Consider the following 25525-nt stretch of genomic DNA (forward strand, 5'->3'; position numbering starts at 1 on the left):
AGCACCCGGCCGGATGCACATACGCGGAGCCAATCATTCCGAATGTGACCTGCAGCTTACAATTGCTGTGTCGCATGGCGCATGGCACAGGATGATTCCTAGCAGCTGTCGGGTGGAGTGGAGAAACAGCACGTTGCGACACACCGCGCCGGCGACAGAGCTCAGCAGGCCTGGTTGGAGGCTGGAGCCGGAGGTAAGGGCGGACACAGGCACAGACATTGCAGGACAAATAACAGGATGTCAGTTAGGGATATAATTCAAGACGAATGATTCAAGACGGCCTGAAATAATGCAAATTTTGCTCACTTGGATACCAACTTCAAACTTGACGCTTATAGCACCACGGAAACAATGGGCGCACAGGAAAGAAACAAAAGATGGAGTGTTTCTAACGCAAGGAAGTAAATAGAGGTTGCATATGATGGAACAGCCCGAAGTGCAGACAAGCACATATTTTTGGTAATAGCTATCAGCCTATCAGCTGTCCTACTACTCTTCTCCCTTCATCAACTACTGGACACATCTGAAGCATCATATATAGGTAGCACCAATGTCCATAACAAATGCTTGGAAGTAGTTTTATGAAGCCAAGGGAAATACATGCTAACATGCCTACATCATGCATGTAAACTCAAAATTACACAGGCATGACAAAGGAAGCTTATGTAAAGAGAGTAGTTAGCAAAAGCATTTCATAGTTAAAATAATTCAAAACTGCACAGTGCACACAGGGCAAACATAAAAAGCAGTAAGTGTGCACTTTGCTGTTCAGTTATGCTAAGAAATAGTTCAAAACAAAATACATCTTTTCATGTTTACTGGTTGTTCTTCTATGCCACTTCACCCATATCTTGATTACAGATGGGCTGTTACTGTAGGCTGATGAAGTGACACTTGGTTGCCTTTGTGCGAGTTTCAGTTGCAGCCTCCTAGGTACTGCACTGGAAAGCAGATGAATGCCTCTGAAAGATAGGAATATAGGCAAAGTTAGCTGTAGTAGTACTAGTGTCAATGATAATAGACATGACATTTTTTCCTTTGACATACATTTGTTGAAGTAAAAAAAGGTACAAAATAAATTGGTTTGTTTCAAGACACGCTCACTGCACAAAGCCGCAAAGACATTACACTGGCATATGAAATTGGTACACATAAAACTTGATGATTAAAAAGGTCAAAACTAGCAATAATAATAATTGAAGTAAAAGTTACAATAACAATCATTTCATTTAAAATGACTTGACATAAGTCACAAGACGCAACGCTCCTATTCACTAGAGAAAAGTTTTTATGCTTTCATTATCCTCCACATATCAACCAGCTTGATACCAGGCTGTGCAATAGTGGGTACATAACCCCATGTTGCCATTTTATTAGAGCAAGTGGGGTTACAACAACAATGCTAATGTCAAACCCACATCTGCAACCCGTACTGCAGTTTCAATCACCTTACAAGCACACCTTCTGGCAGTTTGATAGGCAGAATGGTCATTACTACCTTCTCCTCATATTCAACACATATTCCCTTTATACAGATACAGTTAAGACCTGGTTATGGCAAGCATTTTCGAGAAAAGATAGGATAAGAGTCCAAGACAAAGGTCGAGAGAAACAACACCAACATAAAACACCGACTATGTAGCACTAATACTGTCAAATTCATAAAAATATATACATGAGTCGATCAGAAATTCACTGTAGATTTCGAAAATGGTGTCAAATGTCACTCAAATACCCCCATTCGCATGTACGAAGCAATAAAAGACTGACCTTCAGTTCCGCGTGCCATTCTCCATTGGCCACTGTGTATTAAATAACGCGTTCACTGATCGCAAAAAATGAGACCCACATATGACGCGTTTGCTACCAGCCAATCAGCGCTCGAGATGCCGAGCGCTGATTGGTGGAGAGGGCCGTCGTTAGCAGTCCATTACATGTCGTTTTCCTTGAACATGTGCGTGAGCGCTGATGCTGCTCACGGGCTGTTGCCATTTTTCGTAATGCTGAAGGCACGGGAGCGAACCCCCCTGGATGACATGCAATATCGGTAAAATTATAAGCTATGGGCGGGTGTGTGGGGAATATGGTCCATAGAGCAGCGGAGCCTAAATTTCCGTGGTGGGTCGTCCAACCGTCTACGACACTCGAGGGCTTTGTCGGACCATCACACTTAGGCGTACCTATATGAAATAGTGCATCGTGCTCGTGAATACCTACCTACCCACCAGCTTTTTTGAATATTTGCAGAGTTCAGGGCCTGAACTCTGCAAATATTCAAAAAAGCTGGTTCAGGCGGCGCAGTAAAGCCTCTATGCTCTTCAATATTACGACTCCAAATTGGTTTTTGCATGCCAATACTCAGGCACTGGGACCCATTATAGCACTGCTAACCTTTATTTTACTGTTTCCGCAGCTGCCATCAATTCAACGAAGATCAATCAATGTCAATGTCGTTCAATGGCACATCCAAAAGTATATTTTCCTGACTTCTGTTTGCCCTTCCAACCCCCCCCCCCCCCGTCCCTCCAGGCTTCCCCATCAGGCGACAACGACGGCTTATATCATCAAACGGCTCCCCAGCCACTTGGCCGCCGCCGTCGCTGTCGCCGCCGTCGGGCGGGGGCGGGGGCGGGGGCGGCTGGGGACGGCCGTCGGCGTCGCTGTGGCGGTGTAATGAGCTCGTCGCCATCTGATAGCCGGTATCGCCGCCGACAATCCGTCCTCCGCTCACCGCACGCCAAAATGGACGCCGCTGGCGCGTGCGCCGCCGGCCGCGGGCCGTAGCTGGGGCAGCGGCGGTGGAATCGGTGACAGTGTCGGTAGCGGCGGGGGTAGCTGTCGGTGGACTGTCGGCTGCGTCGGCGGTCGGCGGTGACAGGGCCCGTGCGGCCCACCTGCTCACTGGCCAGCGGGACGGCCGGTCCAGGGGGACGGACAGGTGGGCTAGTGGACCGCACCCCCCGGCTCAGTCGGTGGTCAGCGCTCGTGCGTGAGGGTGACGGCCGGACTGCCGGGAGGTGGCACCTGATCGTAGTGTGGACAGGAGACGGAGCTTTTTGGCTCTAGTGTTTTCGTCCGACTTACATTCTGGTTTAGAATCGTCTCTAAAGCGTTTCCAGCACACAAATTTCACGGGCGATTCAAAACGAAGAGGTTCGGACTAATGGAGCCTATAGGAGTTCCGAGTGAATGAAAATCGAGAGGCATCCCTGATAACGATTCTGTACTGGAACTTTGCTCCGGCTGGCTGATTCACCGGAGCATCACGTGGTATACCAAGCCGTCTCTGGAGCTGCGAAGCTGCGATACTGTGAGTTAAGGAAGACTGATCGCTACTAGCCCCGGCGCCTCAGTGGCTGACCCAGTGGCGGATTATTCGTTCAGTGCCGCGTTTGTCGTGCTGTGGACAGTGACAAGTGTGTGAGGACAGTGACGGCGATGCTCGCCTCCGAGTCGCCGTGCCGGATGTACGGCGGAAGCGGCGAGCGCGCCCCGGGCGGCGGATACACCGCCTGCTTCTCGGGCCACTACAGCCCGCCGCCGAGCTACCGACACCACGAGACGGGTCGGCGCGGCCTGCTCGATCACACGGTGAGACGCGGATAAGGACGGGCGCTCGCGCAGCGAGTTGTTCGCTTTGTTCTCATGGACGGGTCTTGTCGTGCCTTTTGTTTGGATTATCACATGGCTGTTTCTCATGCGCAAAAATAGTTTTGAGCGTGGCTCTTACTGACTCAATGGCTGACTCAATATCTAAGGTAAATCTGCTACATAAAGCAACTCTATGACCTCGTGTGAAGTATGTTTTATGGATGCTTTAATTGTGTTGGGGTCACGTTCCCGATCCTTCGCCCATTATTTCAGTCGTGGCTGTCCAGTGTCCAATGTCGAATGTTTTAATTACAGATAATACAGCAGCATGAATATTCATGCTGTCCTGAAGCTGATAATGGTGAGCTCGAATTATATATTTAGCAACCATATAACAACTCATCTTCGCGATTCGGCATTAAATATTCACAGAATGCCTAGGTTCAACAGGCTATAACAATAACGAATTCTATCAAACTGCAAAGAAATACGCAAAATGTTTGATCTATGCTGGTTTTGCATGGGATGTCACCAAAAGCTCGATGCAATTATGAATACACGCCACACGGAGATCTAACCGTCCGTTCCCACCGGTTTCCCACGGATCTCGCCAGACCTCCTCCGCCTCTCATCTGTCCTCCGACGTGGCCCCGCCCACTATCTCGCCTCCACCAATAGCAGCCGGCGTCTCGAGCGCCTCGGGCCAATCAGATCACATCGATTTACGTCCGAGGAGGGGAGAGCGATATGCCGGAAGGCGTCGATTCCCCCGGCAAATATCAGGGCCTCCTCTAAGGATTTTTCACTGGGTGGGCAAAATTTTCGCCACTTCCCCGCCCAAGGGCGGATCCAGCCACTTGTTTTGGGGTTCAACCAATTTCAAAACCTGTTACCGGGGGGGGGGGGGGGTGCGGGGATGAGACGAAATAAGCTGTGCCATTATTGGAAATAAGATGATAGTTAACGTTTGTCGTATGTTTTATGGTTAGCGATGCTCGAGCGATTCGTTCCAGATTACATGTACAGCCCTCAGCAGACTGCGTGGTAGGTATTCTTTTTCCGACAAAACTGATTATAATTCAAAAGTCATGTTATCAGTCGGTCGAAGCTCACTGCAAATAGATGTGCCATGTTCCACTCCTTCGATAGGGCCTATCAATAAACAAAGCATACCTACGCCTTGTGTGGCAACAAAATGTTTAAGTTCGTTTTGGGGGCAAATATAAACTTTTGGGTTTTGTTGCCAAACTGGATGGAAAATGCATACGATGATAATGCCAATCTAAGCTGCGGAGTCTCGCGCATCTTTCTGTTACGATTTCCGAGTGCCCGATAGCATAGTATTCGCGTTATTCTCGGTTTTGTCGAAAAAAAGGATACCTACCACGCAGTCTGCAGAGGGCTGTACTTGCAGCCCTCCGCAAAAACTGCGTGGTAGGTATTCTTATTTCGACAAAACCGATACCTAATATCTCAAAGGTTATGATTATCAGTCGGTCGGAACACATTGCATATAGATGCGCCATGCTCCACCCCTTCGATTAATTCAGTCACTGAACAATGTGTACTCTTACCGTAGCAAAAAAGCAAAAGTTTGATTTGGGGGGAAATATAAGCTTTTGTGTGTTGTTGTCAAACTAGATGGAAAATGTATATCAAAATAAGCCCAATCTAAGGTGCGGAGTCTCGCGCGTCTTGCTGTTACGATTTCCGAATGACCGTTAGCGTATTCGCGTTATTCTCGGTTTTGTCGAAAAAAAATACCTACCACGCAGCTTGCAGAGGGTTGTACCTTTATTGTACGTGCCTTTTCACTTACGAGACAATTACTTGATAACTCCAATATCGGCAGGGGCGTTGCGAAGGGGAGGGGCCACGGGGGCAATGGCCCCCTCCCTTGAGCGCAGAAGGCGCCATGGGGGCCCCACAGGCCCCGGGATATTTTTTCTAACACTGGATAAAACGTATTTTACTCGGAAGCAAATTTATATCAATTCAAGTTTCATTTCTGTGGCCCTGGTTACCCGAGGTGCCCCTGATTACCCAATGGGCCCCTGCACTCATCCGAGGACCCCCGGTTTCCTGGGGCCTCTGGTCGCCCAGGGGGCCCCTGGTCGCTTGGGGGGAGCTAGTCGCCTGGGGGCCCCTGGTCACCTGGGGTTCTGGTCGCCTGGGCCCCTGCCCCCTGGTCGTCTGAAAGAACGTTTGTCACCTGCAGTGGCATAGCCAAGGAGGGGGCCAAAGGGACCATGGCCCCTCCTGGAAGCCAGGGGTCCTTATTCCATAGGGGCCCCTGACTGACACAGTGGGCCCTTGGCGACGCAAAGGCCCTGAGGCAGATCCTTTGACACAGCTGAGTAGTTATTCTTTGGCCAAGAGAGACCCAATTTTAGAGCCTTGGGGCCCTATTGAAACCAGGGAGCCAGTTGGATGGCATGGGTCCAACTTGGGTCCAACGGTGTGTAAACAGAATCAATGCGTTCCGACTGTTGGTCTGACCCTATATCGGTTTGAGGGAGCTCGGATCGGATCCACTGTCGATTTGAGGGGCCCTTATCGGTTTGAGGAGGCCCTCAAATGACCTGAACGGGCCCTTAGTTTGTCTGAGAGGGCCCTACGACGGCCTGACTGGGCCTCTGCAAGTGCAAGGGGCCTTTTGTCGGTCTGAGTGGCCCTAGACGGCTTATATGACCCTCAGACGGCTTACGAGGCTCTCATGGGCCTGTGACGGTCTGAAGAACCCTCATCCGACCTACGGGTCCTCAGACCGCCATCAGAACCGGCTGGCGACTCTATGAAGCTATTCGTGGGCCTGTCTAACAGGGGCCTATATACTGCTTACCCCCTCAGTTGTAACACTGTTTGTTAATGAATATTTTTTCCATTTATTTGGGCCCCATCCAAAAAATATTGGATGCAACCCGATGGCTTTTTGGATTTTGAGGGGGTTATCTTGCGCCCTTGTGCGTTTAGCCCCCTCCTTGAGGAAATCCTGGCTACGCTCCTGAATATCGAGCAACCAGAAAACTTTTTTTGACCTTCAAACAGCATCCAGTTTGCTTAAGACCGGAAAGGTAGTACCGGACGTCCGGCCGGACCTTTATTTTTGCATTTGCTTCTGGGTGGGCAAATCGACGCCACTGGGTGGGCAATTGTGGCGACTGGGTGGGCATTTGCCCACCCAGTGGGTATGTTAGAGGAGGCCCTGGCAAATATGCAATGATTGTTTGTATAACCGGGTTTCTAGACCATAATATTTCCGTAACATCAAGTGCAAGTTTGCCTGAAAATGCACACCATCTAATCACAGCTTATCTTTCTAGTTGAAAGATAATTCTTTCTAGTTGAGGTTTATTTGCCATTGGGTCTACAGTGCAGGGTTATTTCTATCTCGCACTCCTCTGAGATGCAAAGATAAGAATTTGTTAGGTATATCTGCATCCCTCTGAGATGCAAAGATAAGGTCTCGAGGGTTCATAGCGAAAAATCAAGAGCTCATGTGATGATGGGTCAATAACCGAACGACATTTTTAATGGTTGTTTATGGATGAAACTTATGAAATAAGAACTACTCTGAATCTACTTTTATATAGATGAATGCATTTAAATATAATATTTTATTAATTAAGAATAAACCTCAACATAGAAAGATATAGGATTCCTCATGGCTCACTCGTGGAAGATCGGATATCTCTTCCTCGCGTGTTACAGAAAAACCTCGCTCCTTCGTCGCTCGGTTTTTCAGTAACCCGCTTGGAAAAGATATCCTTATCTTCCACTCGGAGCCATGAAGAATCCTCTATATCTTCATTTATTGGGAAATGCACAATGTAGCGGGTAAATGAATGTGCTCCTCGCTCGAGAGTCGAGAATAAAAAGACGCATGAAATTGTGGAATGTTGATGAAAGAAGTATTCTATATCAATATCTAGGATATGATGCTGTATCCGGTTGGTATCTGTTTCCAATCGCGGCATGAGCCAGTGTGCTGCTGCGGCGAAAATTCATAAATGAATCAAATAATGGCAAACGTTTCAATGCATTTAAACTACAGCTATTTTCTCGTTCCTTTTTTTGTCATTATCGATTTATTGATAAATCAATTCAAGCAACATTCGCCTAGGTGCCAGGGCACTGACTGGTCCTTTGCCTTGTGCGCAGTCACCGAGTCACCGCGTGTTTGGCCGCCCTTCGGTCCAAGAATCCACCCGAAATGATGAGAGGGTTTCGGTCGAGAAGTGGAAGGGTTAAAGGACAAAATATGGATCCCCTCATAGGAACTGATTCTGGAAAAGTGGGTGGATTGGGCAACTGTCCACCTTGGGGCTGAGCTGACCCCCTTTGTTCGGGCCGGCTACGCCGAGTTGATTGGAAGGCGAGAGCCGCTCCGTAAACCCGTTCGGGACGCTGGCGCCGCTACAGTCATGACACCTGCCGGCTGCCAGCCCAGCCATGCTGACATTGCACAATGCACCTGCACCGTGCAGTGCATGGTAGTCTCGCTCTGCACCGTCAGAGGGCCACGACCGGGCGCGTCGCTACCCCTCTCACTGAGACCAGAATTTCCAAATAACTTACAACTCCGCTGTTCAAAAGGAAAATTTTGTATAACAAAACCAAGTCAATGCAACGTTCAATGATAATCTTGGTTGTATCATAGCGTACACGCAGTTTAAAGCATGAACAGTGGCTTATGATCACAATGCATTTGTTACGTACATGTGAAGTGAATTACGGTAACCAGTTTATAGGCAAGTAGTCTTCCTTCTAACGGTACACAGTGACCGATTCTGCCGGAGACACACAATGCGCTGGTCGCGTAAGCGGCGTAGTGTGGGGTGTGTCCTCGGACGAATCATTTTTCGATCATATCAGACGAATTCCAGTTACTCGGATTTTCATTCACTCTTCTGATAGGCAGGCATGCATCGGCCATGCATTGGATATGGTTCAATCGACAATCAACGATTCGAGCTTCGATCCCATATTTGTTCGCGTTTGCTAATGGTTGTCATTCCTGCTGTCGGGCCGGACCGAAAACACATCACCCCTGACCTGACCACTGACCAGTGACCAGTGACCACTGACCAGCGACCACTGACCACTGATGACCAGTGACCAGTGACCAGTGACCAGTGACCAGTGACCAGTGAATAGTGAACAGTGACCAGTCAACAGTGACCAGTGAATAGTGAACGGTGACCGCCCCCGGTAGGCACTCGTTAGGGACGAGGGCTCCGTCTCGACCCGATGGTTGGGGGGGGGGGGGGGGCAAAGCCGTTTGAAATCGATTCTTTCCATGCAGCACCCGTAGGCATAATGTTAAAAATGTAAAATATTGGGGTGGGGGGACAAGTCCCCCCGTCCCCCCCCCCCCCCCGGTGGCGGAGCCCATGGTAAGGGACCACCGACCTGACCTGACCTGACTTGACCCAACCTGACTTGACCTGCCGGCAGGGACCTCTGCTGGACGGTCTGAATGGCTTACTGCTGGGCTGAGCTGACTTGACCTGACCCGACCTGCCCTTACCCTCTCTGTCGGCAGGGACCTCTGCTGGGCGGTCTGAATGACGCCCTGCTGGGCCGGGCTGGCGCGCTGGCCGACATGGGTCGTCACGGCGTGGCTCCGCCACCGGCCGAGCAGCTGGGGTACGGCGCGGCGCACCCGTCCATGGCGGCGCCGCACAGCCCTCCCACCTCGCTGCCGCCCGCCGTGTGGGACATGGTGTACGGCGGGGCGCCCCCGCCGGCGCCCCCGGTGCCGCAGCAGCACCGGCCGGCGCCCCCGCCTCAGCACCGGCCGGCGCCCCTCACTCCGCAGCCACAGACGGCCGTCAAACACCAGGTAATGTGCCAAACCAGTGCGGAATGTGCGTCCCCAGTGCGGAATGGTCCGACACATGAGCCTAGATGTTGTAGTAAGGCACCATCCATGGGGTAACGTATCGCCCATTTCAAGACGTTATACCTACATGACTGCCTGGAGTTGAAATGAATCCTATAGGCTATACCTACCTGCGGCTTACCTAGGTATATTCTTTTCTTGAACTATTCTCTATTGTATTTATAATATTCTCAGACAGCTCCTATAGTTCCATTTCGATGGCACCAGGACTGAAAACGTTGTCGAAATAATTCCCGCTTCATGCCCATAGTTTGAGGCCGGATCTATACGGGACCGGAGGTTTTTGGGCATATTCCGTACAAAACGAGCATACTTCAAAAGGAATGAGAAATATTTCAGCGTAGATGGTGCTATAATAGTCGCCTTCACTCCCTAAAATTGGTACCTGTTTATGGCACTGGAATGGGTGCGTTTGCCGTGGAATGGCTCTGTTATCGCCAGGCCGGCCGGGGGATTGGATTGAAGACACGTTGTTTGCTCGTCCGTCCAGGTTGGCAGGCCGTGTCGCCACCTTGTTGGTAAACGACCGTTGTCCGCTGGAAAAGACTCCGTGTCACGAAAATGATGTGCTGTGTTGCTGCTCAAAACAAAGCATATCTCTGAGTGCTGTGGTGTCTTCACCTTGCTTCATGTGTGTGAGGCGAATTGCGGTTATTGTACCCGCTCGATCGATATTTGCTGTGCCCTTTTTATGCACCTACTGCATGCATTAATTGTCCTGCGTGCACCGTGAGTCTAATCTAACCGGTTCGCAACTGTCTGTTTCCAGTCGTGTTCGGCTGACGGAATGGAGAGTCTGGAGCTGCTCGAGCCGCTGTGTGCGTCCTCTGCCAGCGCCGGGTCGCTGACGGCGCTGACAGCTCCGGCCGTGGACAGCCGGCCGCCGCCCCCGCCCCCGCACACCTCCGCGGCGATGTTCGGCCTGCCGCTGCACCCTCCGCTGTCGGTCGTCCCCGCTGACTCCGCCGACGCCGACCCGCGCGAGCTGGAGGCCTTCTCCGAACGCTTCAAGCAGCGGCGCATCAAATTGGGGGTGACCCAGGCCGACGTGGGCCGCGCGCTGGGCGCGCTCCGGCTGCCGGGCGTCGGGGCACTCTCCCAGTCGACCATCTGCCGGTTCGAGTCTCTGACGCTCAGCCACAACAACATGCTGGCGCTGCGGCCCGTGCTGCACGCCTGGCTGGAGGAGGCGGAGGCGCAGGCGCGCGACCGCCGCGCCGACCCGGCCGCGCCGTCCGTGCTGCCCGGCGACGACAAGAAGAGGAAGCGCACCTCCATCGCCGCCGCCGAGAAACGCTCGCTGGAGGCGTACTTTAGCGTGCAGCCGCGGCCCAGCGGCGAGAAAATCGCCGCCATCGCCGAGAAACTCGACCTGAAGAAGAATGTGGTGCGTGTGTGGTTCTGCAACCAGCGCCAGAAGCAGAAAAGGCTCAAGTTTGTGGCGTTACGGCGCTGACCGACGCCCTGCCGACTTGATTCCGAAGGGAGAGGCGAAGCTACCGGAGTATGAATAACATTATAATTTGCATTGACCTGTGTGATGCAGGCCTCAAAGGCTTGCATTTCGAAGTAAGACTGCTACATTGAAATGCATAGAAAGGAAAGAACAATTAAGTTTCCACTGATGTTGGCGAGAGGACCCGACGTACCATCGTGCGGCAATGCTAAGGGCGCTTTATTGTCTCGTCCGAAGTTTCCTAGTGGTGTCGTGTTTATTAGGGCATTGGAGGACTGTGGTACGTAAGTACAAGGGACGCGGCTGGCCTACGAAGTGGCGATTATATGGAGAAACGTACCTGCACGTGAAGCTCTTGTGTGTCCGAAAACCAGCGCAGAATTTTAACGGTGCAATAATTTTCTTCTGAACAATCCTCTAGTCAAGCGTGTTATTCGAATGAGTGGTAAACACTCGTGTGCCTACAAGTCGTCCTAGTCTATGAGAGTTCAAGTCTAAGGCTCCAAAACAATTATAGATCTCAAGGGTGTAATTTCTCATGAAACCGTTTCACTCAGGCAAAGTGCTTTTTTGCACAACGCCATTATGTTTTCCTTGCCATTGTAATCGTACGCCTGTTGATCGCTGCTTGAATTTGTGCGTGACGCGTGTAATGTGTAACATACATATGACCCGTAACATATGTATGTGAATATTAGGGTTTACTTCCTTAAATGAATGCTGATTCTGTAATACCAGTCATGCGGATTACGCACCAGTCGTGCTTTGATTACGTGCCTTGTGGCCTTGTCGCGCTTTTCGGTATAAAGCGCATCATTGAGGCTGCTAAGGATACCTACATTGTTACTAAAAGGAGCGTTTATCTGTCTCGTATTCAGCACAGCACCGTTTAATTGAACAAAACGTTTGCGCATTGTTTGTAGTGATGACTTTAAATTTCCCGTTTAGGTAGCGCTGCGGGTCGTTCTTCATCTCTTAATTTGTGCTCACGATAGACGGTTTTAGTGTATTGTACTGCAGCAAGAATAAGTTGGCACTTTGAAGATGGCTTGAATCAGTTAAAGGAACGAACTTATTTAAATCGTCATTTAATTTCACAGACACTCTAACTAAAGGCCACGCTTGCGCAAAAATGCATCATTTCATTTTCATTTTCATTTATTCACAGTATCACCCACGGGAAAAGCCCATTTACGGGTAAAGTCACATAGGCATAGGCACACTGATCATACAAACACGTAATAAAGGTATACAATAAATGATACAAAACAGACCGCAATCTTGCGACACACGGCAACATCATTGGTCTGTGGGAAAGGCGCGGGAGGATAGCTGAGCAGCGTAAGACTTAGCTGTTTTCCTCACTGTGGCTAAGGAGTCCGTTAACAGGTCTAGCTGGTTGTTTTCACGCAGAAATTCATTTGCGAGCCTCGGCACCCTACAATAGAGCCCATTCTTGATGGTTTCGACTCTGGCGAACGGCACGGCGAGCAGATCACGGCGGCGAACTGATCGAGGCGGGACGGCGAGGCCAAAATGAGATCGCAGGGAACTGGAGTCAATTTTGTGCTTGAAAAGACGAGCTACATAAACCAAGTCATGTTGCACCCGTCGTGCTGCCAGAGAAGTGAAAGAATGTGCCGAAAGAAGATTTTCGTAAGAGAGAGAATCCGAGTTGGTGACAGAGTTAACTGTAAGCCAAATAAGGAATTTATGCTGGATTCGTTCTATGCGATCCGTATGTGTTCTCGCCGCTCCGCCCCACACAACACTGCAGTTCTCGAGAACCGAACGTACATTGGCGAAGTATGCTGAGGTGATAGCGCCAGTGTCATACCTAATTCTCGCTCCGGCTTGGAGTGACCGAATCAACAAGCCGAGTGCTCTATTGCCCGCCGCGACAATCGAATCAACATGCCGCTCGAAGGTGAGTTTCTGGTCCAGAGTAACTCCCAGATCGCGCATAGTGGTGACGCGATCTAACGTCACTCCACCTATTCTATAGGGGCTGATGATGGGTGACCGTTTGAGAGTGATGGTAAATGACTTGCACTTTGACGCATTTAGTTTTAATCTCCAGGATGACGACCATTCTACTAGGCGGGTGAGATCGTCATATAACAGCACGGCATCTGCATCTGTGCGTACCTCCCGGTAAATCTTCACATCGTCAGCGTACATCAGGCATTCTGAGTGAACATACGATGGCAAATCATTAATAAATGCAATGAACAAGAGGGGAGAAATCAGGCTACCCTCCGGCGTGCCCGAAATCACCGGAGTCCAAGCAGACGTTTGACCGTCTAACACCACCCGCTGTTTACGGTTTTCTAAAAACGAGCCTAGTAGTGCAAGAGCAGGGCCGTTGATATCGTATGATTTGTGCAGCTTGTGTAACAATAGACGGTGGTCAACACTTTGGAAGGCGGCAGAGAAGTCGGTGTATATGCAATCAAGCTGGTTACCGTTTGAGATTGCCTGCCAGCCTGCACGGACAATGTGACATAGGTTACTTTCGCAACTACGATGTTCGATAAAGCCGTGCTGTTTCTCAGACAGAACACCGCGAACGTGCGCATACAGTGACTCATACACTATCCTCTCCAAAACCTTACCAAACAACGGTAGAAGTGAAATCGAACGATAGTTTGCCGCCACTTTTGTTGATCCTTTTTTATGTATGGGAACAATATTCGCCTCCTTCCACCTGTCCGGAAAGACCCCAGATGACAGTGACTGCCTGTACAACATGAACAGCGGCACAGAAAGCTCGGCAGAACACTCACATCATCCAAATATCCACGATGCCCTTAAAATGTCGTATGTGTTGTAGGCATGCAAGTACCTAAATTTACTGTTACTTATGCATATTGTAGTTTTTTCACGTGTCTCTACGAATCGCCTGATCCTTACCGTGTACAAAATGCGTTTTCGTATTTGCACAAATAAATATAATTTACGAACGATTGTGACTGTTTTTGTTGTCGACCGTGGATACGGTGGTTAACACTTCCAACGCTAGCTCGTCACTCGTAAACAAAGCTTATCTCCAGACAATTTGATTTAATGCCCACTCATTTCTTTCACATGCCTGTTGGCTGTTTTCGTCAGTTGTCACAATGATGAAAGATCACATCTCCACATCTGCACATTAATATCTCCCCATGAGTATCTTCACCTCTCCAGCCCTTCCACCCTCACCCTCCCGGGGAGGGTCTTCCCACGTTCCCCCCCCCCCCCCCCTGTCCGTCTCAGGCGCTACAGCAGGGGTTCTCCGGCATGCGCACCACGTTGTGGCAGACGCTGTTGAAGAGGGCGTCAGCGTACTCGCGGTGTGCGCGGTCTCCGGCCACCCACTCCTCCTCACAGCGCCAGTCGGCAGAGTTCAACTGGTCCGTGTCCTTGAGACCGGCGCAGTCCTCGATGTGACGCAGCTTCATTAGCATGTGAGAGGTCCAGACACGCAGAGGAGAGCGGATCCTGACGGTAGTGTCAGCGGTGTCAGCATGATACAGAACACGGGACAGCGCTGGAAGATGCGAAAAGGCGAGCGGATCCTGCCAGTCATGGCATGTGCAGCGTGAGCACGATACAGCAGTAGCACACGGAACAGAGCTAATAGACGAGCAGAGCCTAGAAAATGTTGGCGACTGATTTCACCATTAGTACGGGACGGCCAAACGCGAAGCGCCGAGCGTATTACGACGGGCGTGACTATTTGAGATAAAGTTCAATACAGAGGACGGCACATTAGCGGTCGACACTGCGCGTCACGCAGTTCAAAGAGCCTACCGAGCACTGATCAGTGCCCATCTTACGAAGTCTCCAGATAAGTAGGCAAACGTCATATGCCTATATCCTAAATATTCGTAACAAGTAACCGGATGCTCTACAGTCATACACACAAAAGTCGTAGTGCCCTCAGCTCAAAGTCTCCTTGCGGTTGCGAATAATAAATAGGCGTCTCAAAGATGCGCAGCTTTTTAGGGGTCAATGCCCATGCTACCGCCATCCATAATGCATGGGACCGAGGCATGGATGCTTTGTGAGCTTGACTTTTTACTGCTCGTCTAAAACTGTGGCAGAATCAGTGTGGCAAAAAAGCGCGCAAAACATTATCAGCGCCTGAATGGCATACAGTGTTCAAAAGTCAAAGACTGTTGAATGCTGAGGTCGTTGTCGGCTAAACTCACGTCTATTGCATGGTGAGCGCGTTATACTCACGCCTATGCCATAATTAGCGTGTTGTACTCACGTCTGTGCCATAATTAGCGTGTTGTGCTTACGTCTGTTCCATGATGAGTGCGCAGTACTCACGTCTGCGTCATGAGCGTGTTTTACTCGCGTTTGTTCCATGATGAGCGCGTTATACTCACGTCTGTTCCATGATGAGTGCGTTATGCTTACGTCTGTTCCATGATGAGTGCGTTATACTCCTGCAGCAGGTCGTTGTACTCACGTCTGTTCCATGATGAGTGTGTTATACTCACGTCTGTTCCATGATGAGCGCGTTATACTCACGTCTGTTCCGTAATGAGTGCATTTTACTCACGCCTGTTCCATGATGAGTGCATTTTACTCACGCCTGTTCCATGATGAGCGCGGTGTACTCACGTCTGTTGCTTGATGAACTCATACTCCTGCAGCAGGTCGTTGTACTCACGTCTGTTCCATAATGAGCGCGTTATACTCCTGCAGCAGATCGTTTTACTCACGTCTGTTCCATGATGAGTGCGTTATACTCACGTCTGCTCCATGATGAGTGCTCTATACTCACGCCTGTTCCATGATGAGTGCGTTATACTCACGTCTGCTCCATGATGAGTGCGTTATACTCACGTCTGCTCCATGATGAGTGCGTTATACTCCTGCAGCAGGTCGTTGTACTCACGTCTGTTCCATGATGAGTGCGTTATACTCACGTCTGTTCCATGATGAGTGCGTTGTACTCCTGCAGCAGGTCGTTGCGCACCATGGACGTGTCAGCGATGAGCTCGTCTGTGACCGGCTCGTGCACCTTCCACACCACCTGCATTCCGTGGCCGGTGACCAGCTCAAACAGCAGCGGCAGCAGACGCTTAAAGTGGCGCTGGAACCGCCTGTCAGGAGGAGAACGTCCAAACGTCAGCAGTCAGCACAATGAAGAGTGGTGACATTTGTGAGTAGAGTCCATGGAACTGCCTTCAAAACGCCGCTAATTCTACGATTATAACATTAAGTACAGTTTTGTGTATTACTCCAGACAAATTTATCTCGATTTATTTAGGGGAAAATTTATTTCATTCTTGAGACAAATTGATATTTAACTGTAAACTGTGTGCTTTCATCGAACCATTTACATGAATAAGCACATCTCACCTGACGCCCTCGAAGCTCTCCAGGAACGTGGAGTTGAGGAGCTCCGATGCGCCTCCGGAGATGATCAGAAGGTCCGCCTCACACCCGTGTGTCTCACACTCCTGCTTCAGGTGGCCCACGTAGTTGAAGATGTCCTCGCTCATCAGACCCAGCAGTTTGTACTCCTGGAAATAAGGTCAAGTCAGCAGTGTCGGCTGTGTCACAGTTTGTATCGATGCTTATACATCAGCACTCGTTATGTCTCAGTCACCACGGACATTATCCCACCCTCTTGCGTTCGTTTGCCCATCGGTTCGCACTTCACACCCTCCGTCCCGTCTCACCAGCCGTATGTCGTTCGTCTGGTAGACGTTGACGCACGTCTGACCTCCATCCTTGGTCACCACCTGGTTGTCTTCCTCCTTCCCCAACACCTTCTCTCCGGGACCGGTGCTGACAAGGCGGCACCCCTCCTGTGCGGGAGCGGCGCCCAGTCGCTGGCGCAGGTAGTCGGCGAAAAAACGCCTCCCGTACGTGGCCCACCACCCTCAGACGTAAACTGCGACCCCGCTGCTGTCGCCGCAGGGACAGACACTGAGATAGTGTGCTGGAATGAAGAGGTCAAAGTCAGGTCACGCTTGTTCACGCCTGGTTATACTGGAAATTAATAGAGAGGTATAAAAGAGCTCCATAAGAAGCGTCATTTGGTGGTTGTTGTTTTTTTTTTTTGCATAACAATAAAGAGACGGATGAAGGTCAGTTTGTTTACGGTCGTAGTTATCCAGAATTGGAGGATCAAAAGCATGCGATAGCATGCTTTTGCATCCGGAAATTCCCATTGGTGGGTCGCTGAAGAAAAGTTCGGCCAAGCCTGTTTGTCAGTATGTGAGTGAGTATGTGAGTATGTGAGTGAGTTTGTCCAAGCATTTTTGGACCTGGAGTCAAAATGGGTGGACCGATCGGGACGAAAGTGGGACCGTTCGACTCGTCTCCGGCGAGGTAAACTTTTGGTGCTGGCCTCGGTTCGCTCGGTGCTTCGTGGCACATGCTATTCCGCTTCAAAGTTTCGGTGACACGAAATTTTTTGTCAAGGCTACAGGTCAACCCGAGGCCACGGGCAAAGCCACACTGGCGGGACACATCGGTAACACCTTGAACCAGTTTCCAGGGGGGTCACCGTCTGCGAGGGGTGCAGGCTGCACGTGCTGGGGGCGGAAAACCGTTTTGACGTGAGGTCCTCTGGCTCAAAGAAATCTTGAGCTATCGACCTCAAAATCGGTTCAATGGTAGTCCCAGGCAAGGCCTCCAAAATAGTGCACATTTCATTGGGCTATGGATCCTCCAATTCTGGCCCAAGGCAACGCACGAGCGCTGCCGGCATCTAGTCGTTATATGCTCTTCAGTGATAGTTCTTTAGTTTTAGCCTGCCATCCAGGGTTAAAGGGTCTGTATCATGTAAATTCCTCTGATTTCGGCCACATCAGGCCCTCACTCGCCTGTCGCTGAGCTGCTCGATTCCACAGCCGTGCCAGGCGTCCGTCAGGTTCACCTGCCAGCGGTACTGGACGCAGCCCACGCGCCACACACAGTCACAGCCGGGCTGAGGCTGAGAGCTCAGGTCCTCCGCCATCCATTGAGATGGGTCCGTCTCGTCTGGAACCGAGGCAGAGAGTGAGGGGGTGGCGAACGTAATAAGACTGAAGTAGTTGAGAGATTATTCAACAAACCATTAGGTATTTAACACTATTTAGTAAGTTTCCAGAATGGGGAAAGTCATCTTCAGAATATCGTATAAATATGAATTATCCGTAATGTAAAAGTGTCGAGGACCGTTTTACGCATTTATAGAAGGTAGTGAAGATACGGTGGAACCACGGCCGGAAGAAAACAACGTTTATATTAAATGACAGGACAATATGTAAAGTCCAAACAGTCTTATGGGCCGTGTTGCAAGTGATCGTTCTATGAAACAAGCACGAGTCAGGTCCCCAATGTTAGATGTCGCTTTCCACTCACGATTTGTTTTGAACGGCAGCACTATGACTCCCGAGACGAGGAGAGCGATGACCACGAGGCAGACGGTGACGGCCGCCCCCACCGCACACCGCCACCGTCCGTACCCAGGAGTGATGAACATGACAGGTCACGGCTGATGGAGAGAGGGGAGAGAAAGAGAGAGAGAGAGAGAGGGAGAGGGAGAGGGAGAGAGAGAGAGAGAGAGAGAGAGAGAGAGAGAGAGAGAGAGAGAGAGAGAGAGAGAGAGAGAGAGAGAGAGAGAGAGAGAGAGAGAGAGAGAGAGAGAGAGAGAGAGAGAGAGAGAGAGAGAGAGAGAGAGAGAGAGAGAGAGAGAGTAGAGTGGGTCGTCAGTTACCGCTCAAAGGTCGCTCCGGGATCTTTACAAAAATGTTTTAGAAGTACCTATGTTATTTAAATTAAATGAGTCCTTGCAAAATTAATTTGCCTTTGCAATGCATTGCGTAAGTGAAGATTGCCGTGCCAAAGTAGCGGGCATTGCAAAACCTCTTCTACCGGCACACACTAAAAATGGCCACCCCTGGCATAAACATCAAAAGTAATTATGTTATGATAAGAAACACGTTTTAATAAAAATTAATAAATCTTCCTCCAGCGTCGCCACGACGCCACCAGCCAACTCACCTGGCGGAGCAGGGTTCCGGTCCGTTTCCCTCACACACCTGCCTCTGTCGTCCTAACCCCTCGCTCACAGGGAGTGCCGCCCGTCCGTCAGACTGCAGACTGACTCTCCTGCTCTCTGCAGAGCAGATCTCGCCGTCCGCAGCCTCCGGCCGTACCGGGTTCGCGGAGGGTGAGTGACCCTCCTGACCGAACCCGGCCGCTCGGCGGCGACTGCACCGGCCGCGCCAAGCGTCCAGCGACGCCCAGGCGCCGCCCGCCCCCGGCAAGGTCACGGGCGAGGGTTCTCACGACCACGAGTCACGGTTGAGCCCACATGGCGCACTAGTGCCTGGTCTGTATTATATGGAGCAGGGCGCTCGTGTGTGAGAACCAGGTGCGTGGGCCAAATGGACTGAGATCTGTGTTGGTGATCGAGAGATGGGTTTGGCCCTGTATGTAGGGTAACTGTGGGGAAAACGCACCCCTGGGTTAAACGCCTCCCCTAAAAAAATCGTATTTCTTATCGACGGATAGGTGTTTTATCCTGTCTTTCAGAACAGTCAGCTGCTTGTTTACGTAGGTCCCTATTTCCGGTTCTGCGTCTTGAGGAGCAGCGTGGGTAGGTGCTGATGTTGGTTTTGGGTGTTATTTTTGTTGTTTTTACAGAAGATTCCTAAGATTTTGATGCCCTCTTTATATCACAAAACTTGCTATTGTGCACATCACTAAAAACTGCGTTTTATTGCCATTCTGGTGAATTTATTATGCTGCGGCGTTAGTGGCGCGTTTTTTGTCAATATTTTGTTGACCGGAAATGGAGTGGATGGGGAAAGACGCCTACTCGATGCATGGGGCAAGACGCCCCCAGTTTTCTGAAAGGGGGGCGTTTTGCACGGTGGTGAGAGTGCAGGGTAGCGCCCTGTAGGTGGGTGCCGAAAAGGCCTCTCCCTGTCCTTTTTTGCTGATATATCCTAAACGACTGCAGATATTGTCACCAAACTTTCAGGGCTCCTCCGGGCATCCATTTTACACATTGCAACACAATTTTATTCCAAAGGCTATGATAGGTTGACCACAAATGACGTCAGAATGACGTCAAGTTCTGCCATGTTTATCATTTTCTGTTGATGGATGGGGTGGGGGCGCTTTGCACATGGGTGTGGGCGTATTACCCAGGGTATGGGGCAAAACGCCCTTTTGTAAGGGTATGCGAAAACCTTTTTGGGGGGTTAACTACCACACGCAGGTGTCTTTTTTTGGTCTCAAAGCGTAGTAAAAAGAATGAGCTACATGATGGTGCCCAAAGGTTTGAGTAATCTGTGTTGGGTTGAGTGTCAGAAGGTTTCGCGCTTACTGGGGGCGTTTTTGACCTATTCACCCTATGTACGGTGCTAAACGGTGTATGAATGGTGTACAACGGTGTGTTCGTGTACCAAACGACTCCTTAGCCAGGTACGGCTGAGCATGACATTATGCCGGTCTTACCTTGGAAAAAAGCTGGAGGATTCAGAAAGACTACAATTCATCGAGAGGACTAGCAAATTGCAATGCGGTCGCAATAATCACCACATATTTAGAGAATGATACCTAACCAAAATTTATCTTCGATTGCCGTGTCCACTCATTGTCGTGTTGTTTATTATTGTGGGAAATTTCAGTTTCCTAGTCACTAGTCAATAGTCATCACAATCTGATGGATGACGTATGTAAATATCCACTCGTTTAAAATTGCAAGTATGTTATTTGTTTTGTTTACACATTCAATATTTTTCAGCATGTATTAAATATTTAATTTCCCGACGACATATTTGGACAGATCACGACTTTGCCGACAGAGCTAGTTAAATAGCCACAACCCAATCATGAGGCACAGTTTGATTTGACAGTAAGACGATTCATCGAAGAAGTACGTCATTCTAAAGCACTAGTTCCGTCCGTACCGGTAGGACGCGTCCGGTCCGGCGCCGGAGGTGACGGATCCGCGGCCCTGCTCCCCTCCGGAGGCGTCCGGGAAGCGCGCCTCGCCCTCGTACTGCACGTCGGCCACGAAGCCCGAGTCTCCGTCCACGGCGTAGGAGACGGTCTGCAGCCGGCCGTCGGGCAGCAGCACGCTGTACTGGCCCTGCACCTGCTCGCCGTTGGACGCCTCGGCCGCGCCGTAGTCGTTACCGAACACGTCCAGCACGTCGTAGCTGAACGAGTACGGCTGCGGCGCCGGCGTCGGCTCCGGCCGCGCCCGGGCCAGCGCCGAGCCGCGCGCGCTGAGGGTGCCGCCGTACCGGGGAGTGTAGCGAGCGGCCGACCGCCGGCCACCGCCTCCGCTCGACTGGGAGCTGTAGAGGCCGGTGGAAGAGCTGTAGCCACCGGTGGAAGGAGCGCCAGAGCCTTCGTTTGTCTGGGAGTAATAGCCTCCGTTGGACTGGGAGAGACCTCCGTTAGTCTGCGAGCTGGAGCCTTCGTTAGCCTGGGAGTTGTAGCCTCCGTAGTTCTGGCCGGCCCTCCCGTTCTGCCGCGGGTAGCCTCCGTTGAGCGGTTTCAGTGTGGGCTCGAACGGCCTCCTGCGGGACTTGAGTCCGTACCCAGCTGAGGAGGTGGCCGGTGTGTACTGGGACTGGGTACCGGCCGAGGTACCGTACCGGTACACCGAGGTACCGGACTGGTCGGCAGCGGCCACCGCGGCCAGCGCAGCGAGCACCAGGAGCTTCATGTTGGAAGAGTGAGTCGCAGACGACTGTGTCTGCTGGCTGGGGCATTGTCTGTTTTATATCTGTGCAGTATGTGCGAGTCGTGGAAACACGGCCTGCAGTTGAGCAAAAGACGTGCACTACATTTGATCTCGCGTGGTTCGGTTGTCATTACCTACGGGTCATTCTCATTTGACAGCTTGTTCACGGATATGAATAATCTGCACACGCCCTGGTCGGCCTCGAGCAATCAGGATCCATGTCTCATAAATTTGCATCTGTATTTGCACGAGTAAGTGATTTTCGTTTCGCTGTGGGCGTTATTTCATGCACCGGTGGTTTATGAAATCCTAAATCAGCCGGCAGTGTCGCCACTGCCGCGAAGCTGGCAGGCAGGCTGGGCAGTGGGCAATCACTGCTGTCCCCCCCCCCCCCATATGATCACAAGCGGTCAGCGGGCAATGAGCTATCACCAGCGGGCGTCAAACGCCATCACCATTCAATGGAGGAGACTTGGTGCCATCTGACTCAAGTCCGCTGTGCACATCACTGAGACGTAACGTAACCAATAGCTGCCATAATCTAGCAGGGGAGGGAAGGGGAATGCTAGGGGTATAGGCACTATAGGCACAGGCAGCCGCATATGAGTCTGTCCTCGTACGGGCCTCATAACTCTTCAGGTGGAGATATCCGGAGTTCTTCCGATACACAAGTTCTCGATTTAAATGTTTTTCTTTCATTTCACGGGGCTACACTGAGGAAAATATTAATTAACGTGTTAATTATTGATTAACGTTTAAAAATGATAATTGTTTGCCTCAGTGTAGCCCCAACCAAAACTATAAAACGAAAGATAATCATTTGCCTCATACCTGAGGAAGATATAAAAATGTCACTTTGTTGATTTAATTGTTATTTGAGAAGTCCATTGTCCCGAAAACCAATCCAAAATGGCTCGAAATGCGAACGAATTTAATTAACGCGTTAGAAGAAAAGACGTCAAAGATTTACCTACCTGATTAAATCAGCATCATACCAATTCAAGTGGTTAAGCATTTTAGACAAAAATATTACCTATGTGATAGATTAAAGTTACAATTCCGTTATACCACAAGCATAAAGGATCTATTGGCTCTTCGACACAGTCGTCTTGTTTGAGTGCGCTTAAAACATGGCAAGTCCAAGGGGGTATATTTCAACTACCGATCCTCACAGCGCCGGGAATCGATTAAATTTTATCGTTTTTTTCTACAAAAGAAAGAAAATTTATCAATAATATTTTTGGACCTTATTTTAATATCATTTCATTGTATCATGAGCATAAGGTCATTCTCTACCATCATAACTTTTATAAAAACAAATTTACGTTAAGTTTACAGAGTTGCGTAAGGAGTCAAGTTTTGGAGCTTTGGGAATTCGGAGACACTTTTCCAGGGGTATGCCCCCCGCGATGACCGAGACCACCTTTATGGGTGGTCTCGGTCATCTACACTGTAAAAAAAACTTACAAGCCCCTCGTAGAGGAATTCTCAGCGCAAAAATAACATTGCAGGAGCGTGTAAATTTGGCTAATTTTAGGCTAGTTGCCGAGTAACAAGCTTGTTCGACAAGGCTGTGCCTCGTATGCATACGACCACCGTGCTCCACCTAGTTTGACAACACGCACGTAAATAGCGTGGGTAGTGCGTCTACTAGGTGTCATAACAGCCCCTGCCTGGTAAAGTAACTAGCCACTGCCTACTAATCCATACCCAGTAATGGTACTAGCCCCCAAGGCTAGTAATGGTACTAGCTCAAGGCCAGTAGTGGCACTAGTTAACTAGTACCACTACTGGCCTTCGGGGTCGAGGCACGGTCGACGGAATTCCGTCGACCAGTGCCCCCGACTCTCGACCGCCACCCGCAAGTAAACAGACTGAGTAGCGCTGCAGCACATTTATTCGGGCACGAGAACGAGAACGAGAACAATAACAACGCCAGGACAATAACTATAACTTTAACAACAACAACAACAACAACAACAACAACAACAACAACTAACTGAATAATTTTCAATAAGGTTTCTTAAATAACCACCATCAAACATTTGTGATTTTTTCATTAGCTCTGCACCGGCGGCAGTCGCGGGGTGCAGGTAGGCCAGGACATACATGGCCCCATTCTTCACCAGAGAAGTCTGTACCTAATGGGTGAAAAAAACGAATATTAACATTATTATTATCATAAGGCATACCAATCTGGAAAACGATTAAATTAAAGTTGAATAAAGTGATAGATTTCTGCCACAAGCTAGCTTAAGTCCCAAAGATATAGCTATTCTGACTTGGATAGACGATACTGGCGCACTTCTGCCAACGACGGGCAACATTATGCGATACTATACATCTTCTAAGAAGCTCAACAACATAATAACTTTTGTTTACAAATGGACAACCTTTTTGTTGAGCACACAGCAAATGATACAAGATGTCTCACCTTCAATCAAGCCAAAGAGCAGTTGGGCAGACACACACAGTAATGGCGACGCAACACAAAATGGACGCCGGCTCCCGGAAGCGGGGGGGGGACTCCTTCTGAAAGCAGCCACAGACTCCTAGGCTGTAACATGCGACGAGGATAGCTATGAGGCACATCCTCATAGCCATCCGAAGCCGCTTACCACGCAAGCTTGCCAGCACGTTTACCAGCTGCAGGCGTTCGTGACAACAAGCGGGGTTGCACGCAAGGTTATCCGTTTAGTAGGTGCCAGCCGGGGCCTCGTCAGCTGAGCTAATAGCGAAATGACCTAATTGAGGGACACACTAAAAACTGGCCGAGAACAAGCCAACGGCGGGTAACACTGTGAGGCTGTGCGTAGTTCATTAACACTGCGCAAAATTAGGTTCCTGAACATGTTCTCGCTCGTAGGCATTTGTTCCACAAGCGGCATTGTTAACGTGCATGGCTCTGACTACTAATGTTCATATATGTTGTAACGAGGAGCAAGGGAGGCACTCGTAAAAAATGCCTAATTTCAAAATTAGCTAGTGAATTTTTTTTACAGTGTATGCTATTGGTGATCTCTCTATGCTTAAAAGTCGCATTTTCTGGCAGAAAAATGTTCTGCCATAGCAGCCCTGGTAAGTGTTGAAGCATTCCCAACATAGAGACACTCTACATACATGCCCTTGGAGCTCCTGGTCAGATAACACTTTTCTCACATTGTAGAGCATTCACGCGCGCACGCCGCACGATCGGGCCAAACGGCGGATGTCGAAAGGCGGTCGTACCCGACGCGACTCCGTGAAGCGCCCGAGGCCCTCGTGCGGCTCCGTCTGTTGGTGTCCCATAAGACAGAGCCGTATATGTGTTAGAGACGGTATAAAAGTCGAACATAGATGGCCTCAGTCACACTCCACTTCAACAGCTCATTCCTCCAACATGAAGCTCCTGGTGCTCGCTGCGCTGGCTGCGGTGGCCGCTGCCGACCAGTCCGGTACCTCGGTGTACCGGTACGGTACCTCGGCCGGTACCCAGTCCCAGTACACACCGGCCACCACCTCAGCTGGGTACGGACTCAAGTCCCGCAGGAGGCCGTTCGAGCCCACACTGAAACCGCTCAACGGAGGCTACTCGCGGCAGAACGGGAGGGCCGGCCAGAACTACGGAGGCTACAACTCTCAGGCTAACGAAGGGTCCAGCTCGCAGACTAACGGAGGTCTCTCCCAGTCCAACGGGGGCTATTACTCCCAGACAAACGGAGACTCTGGCGCTCCTTCCACCGGAGGCTACAGCTCCTCCACCGGCCTCTACAGCTCCCAGTCGAGCGGAAGCGGCGGCCGACAGTCGGCCGCTCGCTACACTCCCCGGTACGGCGGCACCCTCAGCGCGCGCGGCTCGGCGCTGGCCCGGGCGCGGCCGGAGCCGACGCCGGCG

At 50.3% G+C, this 25525-nt stretch overlaps 2 protein-coding genes across 3 annotated transcripts; one reads left to right on the forward strand and one right to left on the reverse strand.

Moving 5' to 3' along the window:
• The first annotated feature begins 2724 nt into the window (after positions 1-2724).
• LOC122389929 (POU domain, class 4, transcription factor 3-like) lies at positions 2725-11631 on the forward strand. Its single transcript, XM_043382437.1, has 3 exons — positions 2725-3591; positions 9137-9436; positions 10266-11631. Exons 1-3 carry the CDS (start codon positions 3439-3441, stop codon positions 10950-10952), a joined length of 1140 nt encoding a protein of 379 aa, XP_043238372.1. The 5' UTR covers positions 2725-3438; the 3' UTR covers positions 10953-11631.
• Positions 11632-14000: 2369 nt separating this feature from the next.
• On the reverse strand, positions 14001-19192 carry LOC122389930. Of its 2 annotated transcripts, none has more exons than XM_043382438.1 (7): positions 18948-19192; positions 18306-18438; positions 17786-17942; positions 16634-16896; positions 16311-16474; positions 15875-16051; positions 14001-14432 (listed from the first exon to the last, which is right to left on the reverse strand). In XM_043382438.1, exons 5-7 carry the CDS (start codon positions 16451-16453, stop codon positions 14204-14206), a joined length of 549 nt encoding a protein of 182 aa, XP_043238373.1. In that variant the 5' UTR covers positions 16454-16474; positions 16634-16896; positions 17786-17942; positions 18306-18438; positions 18948-19192; the 3' UTR covers positions 14001-14203. The 2 variants fall into 2 exon arrangements, with proteins under 2 accessions (XP_043238373.1, XP_043238374.1); XM_043382439.1 differs by having other exon boundaries at positions 14172-14432; positions 18986-19138.
• Positions 19193-25525: the final 6333 nt, after the last annotated feature.

This window comes from Amphibalanus amphitrite, unplaced genomic scaffold (assembly GCF_019059575.1).
Source record: "Amphibalanus amphitrite isolate SeventyFive unplaced genomic scaffold, NRLGWU_Aamphi_draft 000376F_arrow, whole genome shotgun sequence".
Lineage (NCBI taxonomy): Eukaryota > Metazoa > Arthropoda > Thecostraca > Balanomorpha > Balanidae > Amphibalanus > Amphibalanus amphitrite.

Coding starts and splice junctions, on each gene's coding strand:
- LOC122389929 (XM_043382437.1), top strand. CDS start 3,439: ATGCTCGCCTCCGAGTCGCCGTGCCGGATGTACGGCGGAAGCGGCGAG. Junction 3,592..9,136: donor GCGGCCTGCTCGATCACACG/GTGAGACGCGGA, acceptor CTCTGTCGGCAG/GGACCTCTGCTGGGCGGTCT. Junction 9,437..10,265: donor AGACGGCCGTCAAACACCAG/GTAATGTGCCAA, acceptor GTCTGTTTCCAG/TCGTGTTCGGCTGACGGAAT.
- LOC122389930 (XM_043382438.1), bottom strand. CDS start 16,453: ATGAGCGAGGACATCTTCAACTACGTGGGCCACCTGAAGCAGGAGTGT. Junction 16,052..16,310: donor GAGAGCTTCGAGGGCGTCAG/GTGAGATGTGCT, acceptor TCCTCCTGACAG/GCGGTTCCAGCGCCACTTTA. Junction 14,433..15,874: donor GCACTCATCATGGAACAGAC/GTGAGTATAACG, acceptor CACTACCGTCAG/GATCCGCTCTCCTCTGCGTG.